At 35.5% G+C, this 15245-nt stretch overlaps 3 protein-coding genes across 4 annotated transcripts; 1 reads left to right on the top strand and 2 right to left on the bottom strand.

The window, feature by feature from the left end:
- Window positions 1-520: 520 nt before the first annotated feature.
- Window positions 521-10194, bottom strand: LOC106141340 (uncharacterized). Of its 2 annotated transcripts, none has more exons than XM_060952681.1 (8): window positions 9666-10194; window positions 9093-9374; window positions 8699-8786; window positions 7461-7666; window positions 6280-6462; window positions 4753-4898; window positions 3738-4149; window positions 521-3045 (listed from the first exon to the last, which is right to left on the bottom strand). In XM_060952681.1, exons 1-7 carry the CDS (start codon window positions 9938-9940, stop codon window positions 3902-3904), a joined length of 1428 nt encoding a protein of 475 aa, XP_060808664.1. In that variant the 5' UTR covers window positions 9941-10194; the 3' UTR covers window positions 521-3045; window positions 3738-3901. The 2 variants fall into 2 exon arrangements, with proteins under 2 accessions (XP_060808664.1, XP_060808665.1); XM_060952682.1 differs by having other exon boundaries at window positions 3738-4146.
- A 139-nt stretch (window positions 10195-10333) lies between these two features.
- LOC106141338 (NADH dehydrogenase [ubiquinone] 1 alpha subcomplex subunit 8) lies at window positions 10334-13674 on the top strand. The gene is made up of 4 exons (XM_060952683.1): window positions 10334-10600; window positions 10944-11119; window positions 12399-12506; window positions 13092-13674. The coding sequence occupies exons 1-4, from the start codon at window positions 10472-10474 to the stop codon at window positions 13207-13209; spliced, it is 531 nt and encodes a 176-aa protein (XP_060808666.1). The 5' UTR covers window positions 10334-10471; the 3' UTR covers window positions 13210-13674.
- A 331-nt stretch (window positions 13675-14005) lies between these two features.
- Window positions 14006-15138, bottom strand: LOC106141342 (uncharacterized). The gene is made up of 3 exons (XM_013342992.2): window positions 14841-15138; window positions 14377-14434; window positions 14006-14145 (listed from the first exon to the last, which is right to left on the bottom strand). Exons 1-3 carry the CDS (start codon window positions 15036-15038, stop codon window positions 14072-14074), a joined length of 330 nt encoding a protein of 109 aa, XP_013198446.1. The 5' UTR covers window positions 15039-15138; the 3' UTR covers window positions 14006-14071.
- Between the last annotated feature and the right edge of the window lie 107 nt (window positions 15139-15245).

Raw genomic sequence — 15245 nt, 5'->3', positions numbered from 1 at the left:
AAGCAATCATTGTGCCGCGGGATCTCTGGTACCTTAGGGATAGGACCCGCATAAAAAATATACCATACAAAAAGTTTCATGGCGAATGGTTCAATGGTTTATTTGTGAAGAGAAAACGTCATATAACAACTAGAGGACGCCCGCAGCTTCGTCCGCGTAGAACGAAAAATCACCATAGTTCCCGTTCTCGCGGGAATTTCGGAAAATGCTCTCTTGGTGCACCCCTAGACCAAATAAAGAATCTACATTTGAAGTCTCTTGACCCAGCGGTTTGGGCTGTGCGTCAGTCGTCATTCGCTTTCTTCTTTTATATGTGTTTAGATAAAATATTTAATTATTAATGAATAGTGTCGACACACTGTTGACTCCTCTGGTTTAAAAAGTAAGAAGGTACCTAATAAAAATAATTAAAAATAAAACAACTCATTCGATTTATACTTCTTATATTTAAATTAATAATATATTTAATACATATATACAACTTAATATCTATTTTAGAATATGACATTATAACCTCAATTTCTATTTTAGGCCAGTTTTATACCTTGACATTGCGCGCCTCTAGCGGGATAACTGACAACTAGATCCATACATAATATAACATATAGCACCCGGCAAATAAGTAGCCTTGAATTTGACACTTCAAGGATGCGCAAGCACAAACAAGTTTCGAAATTACATGGAGGCTAGAGGATGAGATGATGATGAGATGGAGGCGAAAGAGACCTTTTGCGCATGTGCACTTATAAAATTATAATTATGCCAAAAACATTTCCATTTTAAATTAACGCTTTATGAGACCCAGACCCTTTACCCTTCGATGTACGTCTAATGACCACGACCCTGGATTGAGTGAGTCAGGTTTTTACACAAAGCGACTCCCGTCTGACCTCCGCTACCTTTGCAGGGGAACTTAACACATACGGGAATAATAATAAGTAATAATATTATACCTTTACAATATTCTATACATTTGGTGTTTATTTTAATACCCTATTTTACAGTCAACGACAAACCAGATCCCTATCCTATGGTATCGTTTTGTTTTGGGAATCATGTTTCTCTGTCGTTGACTGTAGTTTCAATTATATAATTATGCATATGTCACAGAAAAATAACAAAAACAGCTACTTTATAAACTTCCTAGGAAAAAATTTTAATTATGCCAAAAACATATAAACTATTGTGGGATTCTAAACGAGAGATGAAATTGGTTGAACCGTTTAGAATCTTACCAATCTGTAAGTTTATAAATTTACCACGAGACGACGCAAATTGATTAATTTGCAAACATGTAGACGTAAGATAATACAATTCATCTCTAGTTTAGAACCTTACGAAAGTTTATAACCTCCTTAGGAAATGTATAAACTTGCTGTTCTTGTTAATTTTTCGGTGTCACATAAAAAGTAATTATTTCTAGTACAGCTGTTGGTACTTGTACCAAGCTTTATTGTTTATCGATAACATCGATATATTTTTATTTACAAAAAACAATTCTATGTTAACATAGGAACACATTAATTCCACAATATTTCTTCCATCCAAAACTAACAATCGTTCGACAATTCTGCCAACATCACGGGAATATTTCTTATACTGTTAAAAATTTCTAAAAAAAAAATATCAAAAATGTTTAGGAGTCTTCTTCTTCCTCCTGGCTATAGTCCCGGTTGCATCCTCACCACTCTGGAGAGGAGCCCGGGGTCACCTTTGCAGGAGAACCTAACCCGTATTGAATCACATTGTTACACACCCAGTTGCCTGAATGTGCAGGTTTCCTCGCGATGTTTTCCCTCACCGCAAGAGCATCGGTTAGTATTCAAACTAATGTACATAACTTCGAAAAAAGTCATTGGTGCATGGCCGAGGTGGGATTTGAACATGTACCTTTTTTTACGCATCACGCATTTTAACCTAACCGATTCGACCATCGACGCTCTAGGAGTACCTTCTACTTAACATTTCTCAGAAAATCTCTATTTACAAAAAAAAAAATGTTCTTGTGGTTGCCTGGAAGAGATTGCATAATGCGATAAGGCCTTTTGTGTATTATCTTAGCTTAATTATACATATACGAGTAGTATATAATTTATAACTTTTGTACAAAAAAAGGTATGCTTTTCAATTTTAAAATCCTACCAAGTAGGATTATTTAAAAAGTTCTGCATGACACGCGCGACGCTGTTTTTATCGCGCAATAAACTGTCGCTGTCTCGTTTCACGTAAAACAGTGATAGTTATTTTTTATAACTTTCGCGTTCCATTATATGTACTTATTATGAATAATACAGGTATTAAAAACCGAAACAGCAATAGTTATTTTTTTTACTTTCGCGTTGCATTATACTAATTATTAATAGTATAGGTATTAAACGCACACGTAACGTATCTTAATTTTATCTCGGACGTTTCGAATCTTGTTCACATCATCACGTCTCTCGCTGACCACGGATCATTGTAACATGATACGAAACGACTGAGACAAAATTAAGGTACGTTACGCTTTCTAGCGTCTAATACCTGTATTATATATATATATATATAATACAGGTATATATAATACAGTATATATATTATATATATGTATATATAATATATATACTAGCTGTCCCCGGCAAACGTTGTTTTGCCATATAAATAACAAAAATAATTTTTGAGTAATTTCTAGTTAAGAGTGGACATCCCTCATCCCTAAGGGATATGAAAAGTAGATGTTGGCCGATTCTCAGACCTACTCAATATGCTCACAAAATTTCATGAGAATCGTACAAGCAGTTTCGGAGGAGTACGGGAACGAACATTGTGACACGAGAATTTTATACATAAAATAAATAGCGATAGCATATCGCGCGATAAAAACGGCATCGCGCGTACCATGCTACGGAGGCAGATCTAATAATAATTTCTGTGTGATTACATCAAACTTAATAATAGCCTGGCGGAAGATCTTCCCTTTGTGGCGATCGAGCCCGAAACGTCGCTCCCGCTACATATTCGAATGAAATGATTTAAGCATTCGCGTCTTTCTTGTGTTTGTGTATTCTGAAACAAAATTATAGAAATCTTTCTTCAATGATTTTTATGTGCGCTGCCTTTTTGATGATGGATTTTTTTTTATATTATGGTTGAGAGTTATGAATGTGGATGAAGCGATGGAAGTATGCAGAGATCGTGGCAAGTGGGAAGAGGTAGTCTCTGCCTACCCCTCCGGGAAAGAGGCGTGATTTTATGTATGTATGTACGTAGGTATTATGGTTGACTTTCAGAAATTCCAATTTGGCATAGGTCCGCCGTTGTACATATATTCTTTAAAAAATCCAATGACGTCTAATATCCCTAGCGGGAAAGACAGAGCCAACAGTTTCGAAAAGTGAGCCGAGATTCAAAAAGTGGCAGGTTGATAGCTGATCCAATGACTATTTTGTAATTTGTTATATTTCTTATTATATGCAATAAAGAGTTTACAAACAAACAAACAAACCTGGCCATGAATAACTAATTAAAGAAATCACTACAATAGTACTTAATGAAATCAACGGGAAGGCATTGAAATCAATCTGTAACTGTTTGAATCGGGATTCCTTCATTAAGTCATACGGCATTATTTTTAAAGGACTTCGTAAACATTATTCCATAAACGATTCCCGCTTCGACCTCGTTCAGGAACGCATTCAAACACTCAAGATTTATGAACGAAAATACATTAATTTGAGTAAAAAAAAAAAACTACTCACGCCATTCCGCCATTGCAATTCTCTCTCAGTTCAAAACTCAACTTGTCATCTTCGAACAGTCTCGTCAGCTTTCCTCTATTGTCTATTCCCGCTTCGACCTCGTTCAGAAACGCGTTCTAAATATTTTTAAAGAAAAAACTTTAATTTGAGTAAAAAAAAGCTACTTACGCCATTCCGCCATTGCAATTCTCTCTCAGTTCAAAACTCAACTTGTCATCTTCGAACAGCCTCGTTAGCTTTCCTCTATTGTCTATTCCCGCTTCGACCTCGTTCAGAAACGCGTTCAAACAGTCCGACTCGTCTTCGCTAAACGGTCCAAGAAACCTGAACTCCGTGTAGGAATCTTCCAGGACGAATTCCGAGAAGTATTTTATGAGTTTCCCCATGGCACCGGGTTCTGTAAGTTCGTCTTCTGAAAACACAATTTTTTTTTCAGACTACACTAAATTACCACATTAAAGGTTTATATACAAACGAACTTTAACTTTTAATAATATTTTTTTTATAACAAAAGAAAATTAACTTTTTATTTGAACAGAAAAAGAAACATGTTTATTGTATGGACGCCCCTTTATATTTTCATACTACCTATACATAGTCCGCGTGGAATAGTTATTTTGGTCATCATTGAAGCCCTCAAGGATGAATAATTTTCTCCGTTCTTTTCACATTTTCCATTATTTCTTGGCTCCTAATAGTTGCAGCGTGATGTTATATAGCCTAAAGCCTTCCTCGATAAATGGTCTATTCGATATTTTTCAATTAGAACCTGAGATTAGCGCGTTCAAACAAACAAACAAACTCTTCAGCTCTATCATATTAGTATAGATTTTGTATTTATTCTTTATGCGGCAATGGTAATACATAATTTAAAAACTAACAAACGTAACGATGGTACGGGACCCAAAAAAAAAAAAAAAAATTCCCAAGAACGTACAAACTAAATTGCGCGCGAATTTAATAGCGTGGAGAGAATAAAAAAAAGAAAAAAAAGAAAAAAAAAAAAACAACAAACCTAAATCCAAGTTCCTCTTGATGCTCTTCAAGAACGGATTATCCTCCATTACCTCCACGACCGGCTGCTCCTGTTCCACCACCTTGAAGTCCTCGGGGGTCACCAGGTACACGTGCTCCGGGGCGTCCTTGTACAGGCACAGATGTCTGTATGACGGCAATGATTAATATTATACACATACCTACTTACTAATATTATAAATTTAAAAAATAATTATAAATATACACACAAACTTTTAAAATAATATTATAAAAGTTTGCCGATTCCACCACCGACGCTGTCATAAATCTACAGTTCACGGCCTCTGTGGCGCAGCGGTGGTGCGCTTGTCTGTGACACCGGAGGTCCCGGGTTCGAATCCCGGCCAGGGCATGATGAGAAAAGAACTTTTTCTGATTGGCCTGGGTCTTGGATGTTTATCTATATTAAGTATTTATTATAAAATATAGTATCGTTGAGTTAGTATCTCTTAACACAAGTCTCGAACTTACTTCCTGGCTAACTCGATCTGTGTAATTTGTCCCGTACATATTTATTTAGTAAATCCACTTACCGTGTGGTTCCCGGCACCAATACAAAAAAGAATAGGACCACTCCATGTCTTTCTCATGGATGTCGTAAAAGGCGACTAAGGGATAGGCTTACAAATTTGGTTTTCTTCTTTTAGGCGATGGGCTAGCAACCTGTCACTAGTTGAATCTCAATTCTATCGTTAAGCCAAATAGCTGAACGTGGCCATTCAGTCTTTTCTTCTGTTGGCTCTGTCTACCCCGCAAGGGATATAGACGTGACCATATATATTCAAAAAAAATTCAAAATTCAAAATTTTTATTCATTATTATAGGATATTATTATATCGCTTAATAATTGTCGTATGGTTTAACAACTTGGTTGACGTCAAATAAATTACTTAAAAACTAAGTTTACTGCCGCTTCCAAGGCGTCAGTGCAGAAGAAGCGGTAACAAACTGCACTGCAGCATTTTCATCAACAACGTCAACTTCACAATATTAAATTATACTTAGAATAGAATGTGGACGGGAGAATACATTGTTCACGGGAGATTTATATATTTATGAGATTTAATATTGAAAAAAGAAAAATAGGTATATATATATATATATATATTATGGATTGCCAATTTTAAAAAGATTTATGTACAGAGTGTACTGAAATTTTGATTTAAGTTCAAATTAAACTACAATTAATTACGAGGTTCCTGTGCCAAGCTCGAGCCAGATGTTTTTATCATTAAGGTAATCATCAGTCCTATAATAAGCCTTCCCACAAAGTACTTTCTTTACATACTCTTTGAATTTTCGGTTGGGCATATCAAGAACAGACTCCGGCAACCTATTATAAAATCGTATACAGTTCCCCATAAATGATTTACTGACTTTGCTAAGCCTATGAAACGGCATGACTAATTTATGTTTATTACGTAAATTTCTATCAGTTGTGGCACTAACTTTTTGAAAAATATATATATATATATTATATATTATATATATATATAAATCCACTTACCGTTTATTCCCAATGCCGTGGCTCTCTGTGTATAGCGCGTATTTATTAAACTGCCTTATGTCAGCGAGTATCTTCTCCTGAACCTCGCTGGTGATCTTCACCATGTTCCGATTGCCGTGTATTTCATCATCACACTCGTTGATCAGGTCGTTCACGCATTGGTGAATCATTCGGCGTTCTTTGCTGTGAAGAAATTTATATCTCATATATAAAATATATAAAATTCTCGTGTCACAATGTTTGTCTCCGTACTCCGCCGAAACGGCTTTACCGATTTTAACCAAATTTTGCATGCATATTCAGTATGTCTGAGAATCGGCTAACATCTATTTTTCATACCCCTAAGTGTTAAGGGTTGTCCACCCTTAACATTTTTTTATAACTAGAAATTACTAAAAAAATTATTAATATAGCGAAACAACGTTTGCCGGGACAGCTAGTATTTTTATATATATATCGGATCGATCATGGTTACACATCCAGTCGCCTGAATGTGCAGGTTTCCTCACGATGTTTTCCCTCACCGTGGCTACGGTTAGTGTTCTAACTAATGTACGTACATAACTTAGAAAATATTCATTGGTACATGGCCGAGATGGGATTCGAACCTGTGCCTTTTTGCGCTATACGCATATACCTATACATATATATATATCATTAGTTGCGAGTAGTAATTGGTACGTCGTCACTTGAAAATTTCAACAAGAAACAAAATTTATTTAACAAAACAACATTTCGTGGAGCCGAAAGTTTGAGAAACCCTGGCCTAAGATATCTTACACTTTTTCAACCAAAGATAAGTCTCTGTTAGATTAGAATAGATTTATTTTCAAAATTGGATACAAGGTATCACTTATTGACGTCACATAGTTATCCAGATCGGTAATTTGATAAATATACACATACATATCATCACGTCTATATCCCTTACGAGGTAGACAGAGCCAACAGTCTTGAAAAGACTGAAAGGCCACATTCACCTATTTAGCTTTTTGATAGAATTGAGATTCAAATAGTGACAGGTTGCCAGCCCATCGCCTAAAAGAAGAATCCCAAGTTAACAAACCAATCCCTTAGTCGCCTTTAACGACATCCGTGGGGAAGAGATGGAATAGACCTGTTCTTTTTTCTATTGGTGCCGGGAACAACACGGCATAAATATATACATATAAAATACATACCTGGAAAATTTAGGATCAAATACAATTTCAGTCTCCCAGTCGTTGCGAATAAACTCGAGTATGTATAACAGCGTGTTGGTCACAAAGTCCCGCTTGATCTGAACCCTGGTCCTCTGCTTCTTGCACGTGCACTTCTTGAGTTTCTTCTTCGGAGTTTGAGGCTCCGGGGTCTCCGTGTGGTTGCCAAAGCCGATGGTCGATTGTGCCTGGAGAAGTGAATTAATAACATCACAATTATAGATCCCTTACATACATACATAAAATCAGGCCTCTTTCCCGGAGGGGTAGGCAGAGACTACCTCATTCCACTTGCCACGATCTCTGCATACTTCCTTCGCTTCATCCACATTCATAACTCTCTTCATGCAAGCTCGGCGGTTTCGGGTACTTTTGACCTGACCCTTTACCAGGACGTCCTCAATTTTTAATAGATCCCTTCATGGGATAAATTCGCCATTGCAAGTGATTTGTTTCTTTTATAACTGTGTATTTACTATTTTCTTGTTACTGTGTAAATTGCTATGCAATAAAGATATTACAAACAAACAAACGTAATTTAACCAAGTAATGATTTATAACAAACTAGAGGCCGCCCGCGACTTCGTCCGCGTGGAATCACTCCCGCGGGAACTCCGGGATAAAAAGTAGCCCATATGTTATTCTGGGTGTTCAGCTACCTACATACCAAATTTCATCGCAATCAGTTCAGTAGTTTTTGCGTGAAAGAGTAACAAACATCCATACTGACATCCTGACATACTCACAGACTTTCGCATTTATAATATTAGTAGGATATAAAATGTGGTTTATAGTACTTTAGAATAGAACTACTTAATATCTTTCCCATCCATCTTATAAATTTGGGATTTCTTTTATAGGCGATGGGCATGTCACTATTTGAATCATAATACCAACACAAAACCATACTGAAGCTGAACGTGGTCATCCAGTCTTTTTAAGGTCTTTTTAGACGTATGTATTAGACCTAGACGAACATATTTTGATCAAATTAAGGACGTCCTGGTAAAGGGTCAGGTCAAAGGTACCCAAACCGCCGAGTTTGCATGAAGAGAGTTATGAATGTGGATGAAGCGAAGGAAATATGCAGAGATCGTGGCAAGTGGAAAGAGGTAGTCTCTGCCTACCCCTCCGTGAAAGAGGCGTGATTTTATGTATGTATGTATTAGATGATCCCATACATGAGAATTAAGAGTAATTTTTCTTATCATCACACTTACATAATGAATATTGGGAGCTATCGGCTCCATAATGCCATGGCCTCCTTTGCCCAGGGCACCGCCTTGCCAACCCATCTTCTGCATCATACTGGAAAATAAAAGAAATATTTAAAATAGTACCACTGAGCTCTTTACCATACATATATTATACAATATATACATACATACAATATAGATACATTGGTTTATTGGTATGATTAGGTGTAAAAACCTGACTCACCTGATGAAGACATTAGTCCTCAATTTGCTTGAGTAGAGGTCAAGGATAATCAAGGTCAAACACACTTTGATTTGCAATTTTGTTTTTTTTTCTTAAGTTAACCATTAAGTTTAAATCATATTTGTGAGCAGACCCTTTCAATAACAATTGTTAACAATTAAATATAAAAACTACCTTTCAGCCTTGCTGCTCTTAAGTGGCTGCGCCAGCGCATCTATGAAATTTTTCTTGAACGTTTTGTCCTTGAACTGCGTATCCTTGGTCCGTCTTGCTTTACCTGCCTTCGGTAAAGTACCCTTGGGCTTCAAAGTGCTACCGGAGCGTTGCCAGTACTGGTCCGTCCATTCTTCTCTTCCAGGCACATAAGGCTGTGGTTCGGAAATTGGTTCTGAGCTGGTTTCTTCAAGTAGTTCAGGTATAGGTGCTGGGGTTGGAGTCTCTTCTTGTACAGGGTCTCTGAAATGTTTTTTTTTTAATTTTTTTTATTTATTTTCCAGTAACTAGGTGCTGCTACAAAATTACTGTAATTTGGGTAAAAAAATATTAATGATAATATATGAAAATATTTACATAAAATAATTTCAGTAAGACATTATTAAAAAAATATGTTATTATATCAAAGATGATGGTCTACTTGTGGGCGATAGGCCCAAGGAGAATCACCACTATCGGCAGGAACGCCAGGGTGATGGAAGACATTGAGTAAATTGTTCCTTCTAAATGTAACAACACAAATCAATTACTCACTTTATCTCAGGTTCAGTAAAGAATTCTGGTTCCTTCAATAACGAAGCTTTCGTTATTACCCTTCTGTTGAACATATCACGCAATATTTCCCTCTTCGGGGTCGCTTCTGCAGCAAAAGAAGCTTCAGGTTCGATGTGATCATCTTTGGATGTGAAAAAGTTTCGTGGGCTTAATTCGTTGGTGTTGTAGTACTGAGAGCTGTTCCACAGACTGTATGCAGGTGTATGCTCCATTTGAGAGCTCTCCCCGTGTGAATTACCATTGTAATAATCCATTATTTATCAAAACAAACGATTTTCAAACCTGTTGAAGTAGAGCCCGCTCTTACATATATATATAATAATATGGTGAGAGAAAGTGATTCTTAATAACACAGATTATGATTATTCACTATTATAAGATAATTTATTGAATTAAAACAAGAATAAACAAACTTAACGTGATTTTCACACTTTTTCACGTCCTAAATGTCAAGTCAATGAATTCATTGACAACTACTACGGAAACTGCTGTTTGCCTGCATTTAAGGGTGGGCTCTAACGAAACGTAGGTATACAAATACCTACTGTCAATGTCAGTAGAAATTAACCAACTAAATGCAAAAGTGTCGTTCATATACTGTTTTCTCTTTTTTTCTCGATAAAGTTCATATAGCTCTATTTCGCATGAAGACCATTTATAACGCTACTGTAAATAATTAGGTTTTTATTTCCGATTTCTTCCACAGATTTTGTGGGAGAAAATTCTTATTTATTTGGGTTTCCTATTCGCCTCTAAATTTACTGTGTTATTTATAATTAGTTAAAATGGTGGTTACTGCGGATGTTCATCTGCCTGAGGAGTCCGAATTGACCGTGCCTGAGGTCAATCTTTCCCAGGCAACTTTAATTGCAGGATCTTTCCACTTAGGAAAGTATTGCGAGGCTGCTAATAATGTAAGGAAAAACATATTTCAGTTCAGTTTTCATTCATCTTTTTGCTTTATTACGCAAATATACTTTTAGCCTCTAGATGTGTTATTGATTGCATAACTTGTCTAATGAGGTTATGTTTTGTTTTGTATATTAAATGTATTTCCTAAGAAAACATCTGTGTTAAAGCTTAAAAATATAAATTTCAATAACTCCATCTCTTACTTTGGATCAGTTCAATTAACTAATTAATTTGGCTTTGAGAACATTTGTTTTCCTATAAAGAACCATAAACATATTTTTTTAATTTTTACTAATTTTTAAACAATACCTACCTGCTGTCGTCATAATTCTATATCAATTCCAGGAGTTTATGTTATGTAGATTCGAGGAGAACGACCCTCGGAAATGTATCAACGAGGGTAAAGCCGTGACGGCCTGTACAATGGAGTTCTTTCGGAAAGTAAAGAACTCTTGCTTCCGTGAGTTCAACCAGTACGCTCAATGTGTTGACAAGAGCTCCGGGGACTATGGTTTGCAGCAGTAAGTTTGTTATTGATCTTGATTCTCTCATTTTTGCATGATCTCAGTAAAGAGAAATAAAGTAGGTTATTTGTTACATTAAATGTGGATGAAAAAAAGAAGTACAGTAGAACTCCAATTATCCGAATTAATGGGGACCGGGACCCATTCAGATAATCAAATATTCGGATAATCGGATTTTATTAAAAAAAATTGCCATTGGAGAGAATAAAAGCTACGTTTTGATATTGCACTATTTTTTTATTGAATTAAATGAAAGAAACATGAAATTTTTACATGTTTTAAATAGTAATAAAATGTACTTATGTACAAGTTTAGAAATAAAAATCATTGTTTTTTAAACATCTCTGTCAATGTAAGCTGTTTTGCGGTCTTCAACCGTTTTCGGATTGATTGATTTGATTCGGATAGTCGGAGTTCGGATAATTGGAGTTTTACTGTATGCAGAAATTGTGGCACATGGAAATATTTAGTCAATTGTATAGTCCCTGCCTTACTCTCTGGGAAGGAAGTATGATTTTATGAATTTATGTAATTGAGAACCCAATGTTGTATATCCAAAATCTCACTCTTTTTGAGTATTATAATATTAATTAAAAAACAAATTAGATTAAATAAATATGTACCTGAAATTACAGCTAATTTTAACTCTTAATTTATTTATGTTGCTGCCAAATTTATAAAAAAAAAACAATCAATCTGAGAACTTCCTACTTTTTTCGAAATCGGTTTAAAAGTAAATAAATGTCAATGGGAAGGAAGTGCTCATCTTTTTTTTGTTCATTCCCATTTTATTAAGGAGGCAAAGGGGAATGTTTGTTGATCTTTCACACAAAATCAACTGCACAGATTTTGACGAAATATTGTAGAATACAATCTTAGTTGGGGATCCTCTCATAGTGTAGTTATGATATAGTAGATAGACTGAATGAAAAAAAACTGTACAAAATTAAGTGCCATGTGGTTCCCAGCACCAGAAGAAAAAAGATAGAACCACTCCATATCTTTCCCATGGACGTTGTAAAAGGCATCTAAGGGGATAGTCTTACTTTCTTACTGGGAATTCCTGTTGTAGGCAGTGAGCTAGCAACCTAGTGTCACTATTTGAATCTCAGCTCCATCATGGAGCCATATTGCTCATACATATCATCATACATACATTTATAACAGGATGGGAAAAAGTGTAAAAGTTACCTCTATTTATTTTCCAGAAGCACACGGCACCTTGTTATGATTTAGCTATATTGAAGCAACTATATATATATATTTATTATTCCAGCTGCCGCAAGACACAGAACGTGTACGATACGTGCATGCTCGACAAGCTGAACCTGCCACGGCCAGACTTCGGGTACTTCACTGAGGCTCGAGTGCACGATACTAAGAGGTAACTTCATTAAACTTCCAGTAGAATAGATCTGCTTTGATACAGAAGCTGCCTCATATGAGAAGGCACTGAAGAGATAAATAATGGTGGGATGTCGTGAAAGTCTACTAAGGGAATAACAACCTTCAGAACTTGGACACCGAAGAGATAAAAATGGAGAAAGAAATCACATAAGTCGTTTTTGCGCGTGAAAATTATCAGTGTTTAGATTTTTATTATAGCTATATTTTTTCGTGCGATTAAAATTAATATAAAAAAAAAATATATATATATTTTTATGGATTACCAATTTTAAATAGATTTATGTACAGAGTGTACTGAATTTTGATTTAGATTCAAATCAAACTACAATTCATTATGAGGTTCCTGTGCCAAGCTCAAGCCAGATGTTTTTATCATTCAGGTAATCATTAATGTGTAGGGCTCGAAGGTTTCCTTGATCGTAATACAGCTTTTAGCATTTAAACTCACACATACATACTTAACTCAGAAAAGAGTCACTGGTATATCATATACCGTATATGGCCAAGGTGGAGTTTCTTTCTTTATATACCTGGCTGAAAACAATGATATTTTTCTCTTCAGACCAAAACCCCTCCCGGAACCCAAGGCCGTGTATCCAGACGCGACTCCCGCCCTTCCCGAGAACGCGGAGAAGAAACCGGCAAGATTCGGCTCTCGTCTGTACTGGATGACGGAATAAACGCCCGCACGGGTGCGAGCGAGACGGGTGATGCGACACAGTTCCGCTTAAAATTTGTTTTGTTTTTCGTAATTTAAATTCAGAGATACACCATACCGGTTCCTATGCTAAAAAAAATCTGAAGGCTTTCCAATTTCAAAAATTGATTTTTTTGTTGCTTTCAATAATAAGCTAAGAAAAACATTGCTTACTAAATGGGAAAATAGAATTTGTTACACAATTATGTACATGAATGTTATGTATTTATAATTTCTAAGCGATAAATGTAGCATCATCCAAAATATTTAAAAATCATGTAAAGTAACAAATTAGTTTTCTTAAAAACATTTTTATTTATCAATTTTAACGGCCGAGCGTCATTTTTATAAAAGCTTTTAACAATTTTTTGTATCCTAATTTGTTACTTTGTACATCAAACAAATAGTTATTTAAATGATTTGTAGAATAATAAATATGTTGGATTTATTTCATTGTTTTGTTTCCCAAACTAGCTTTTGCCCGCTTACAAAAATTTCGGGCTTTCACATTCCCGTGAAAAATTACAAAAATGTTATACTTTTATTTAATGAAAATCAATCCAGTGCTTTACCGGGTTTAACTCTGAACTGAGAGCGTAACAGACATACGCATTTAAAACATTTAAATACCTGGGCGGGGTTCTTAAGTTCTCATGATTAATTTATATTGTTTCAACCGCACTCGTGTTTGTGTTACAAGTAAGTATATTAATAAAAATATAATTAGTGCCGAAAAGTTTATTACATTGACTAGAAAACACAAAAAAAATATTCGAAAACAGGTTATGCCACATTGCCCGCCATTTTCATCGATAGTCAATCGGATTTCGAAATTTTAAATCGATTTATTTCTTCATATTCTCCATTTGAAATTCATAGTATTTCCCAATCTGCTCCGGACTGTATCTAGATGGCTCATCTGAAAAAGAATGTTATTATTTAATCCTTTTAACAGCGATGAAACCAAGATTATTAAGTACTAATAATAACGCGTTAATAGATTTCCATACAGACAATTAAAGTCAATCAAAGGAAAGGCTAATAAACTTGGGGTTCTTTTAGGCCATGTGGCCATTCGGTCTTTTCGAGATTTTTGACTCTGTCTACATAGTAAGGAATAAAGACGTGATAATATTAATAAATTTATTACCAGATTGAAAACCGTCGAGAGGAAAGTCATAGAATTTCGGTATGTCGTAGCGATTTTGCTGAAACAAAAATATTATAGGTAAGTAAAATCTTCATAGAAACTTACTAAAAAGTCGAGCATGTATCTTTTGTGTGTAAACATATTAAAGCCATTTATAATTAAGTCGATAATCTACCATTTACCAATTACCAGTCCGTGTCTATGTAGAAGAATATTTTCACGTAGGTAAATCAAATAGTAATTGACCGTTGTCTGGGTATATAAGACGGCAATACAGCTAGTATCTAACAAAATTATGGTTCGCAAATATGCAAAGAGGAATGTAAATGGAAAAGTTCATAACACCATTTTAAGTACAGAGCTAATGGTCTTTCTTTGCATTGTGTACGCCGATTTGAAAGGACTATGGAAACGATCGGGGCAAGAAAAAAGATGTAGTCTCTAATAGACGATGTAATACTCACAGAATCATAGTTTCTTCTTCCCATTCTCGGTATATTTTTGCTTGTTTTTATAACGTAACCGTTTTCCTGGTCATACGGGCCGTCCGCTTCGTTGCTCCTCCCAACTCTAGGTATATTATTGGCTTTTATAAACGAACAATCCACCATAGCGCACAAAAGGCTGAAAGTCGCCAAAGCATATGCCAATTTCGCGTTCATTTTTAAAAAGTGCTAGATTTGGCGGGAATCACGTTTGACAGCTCGGTAAAAAGTAAACTTTCGGATGGTAAACCGCGAGTTTTATACTGATCGAAATCGATTTATCCCGTATAAATAAAATTTTAGGAATACAATAAAACATTTTTCGCATACTAATTTGATAGTCAGATAAAATCTAAACTGTTACACCGGTGTGGGTTATCTGAT

Source organism: Amyelois transitella, chromosome 29, assembly GCF_032362555.1.
Source record: "Amyelois transitella isolate CPQ chromosome 29, ilAmyTran1.1, whole genome shotgun sequence".
Lineage (NCBI taxonomy): Eukaryota > Metazoa > Arthropoda > Insecta > Lepidoptera > Pyralidae > Amyelois > Amyelois transitella.
Note: the sequence above shows the minus strand (reverse complement) of the source record. Positions and strands in the feature narration are given on the sequence as shown.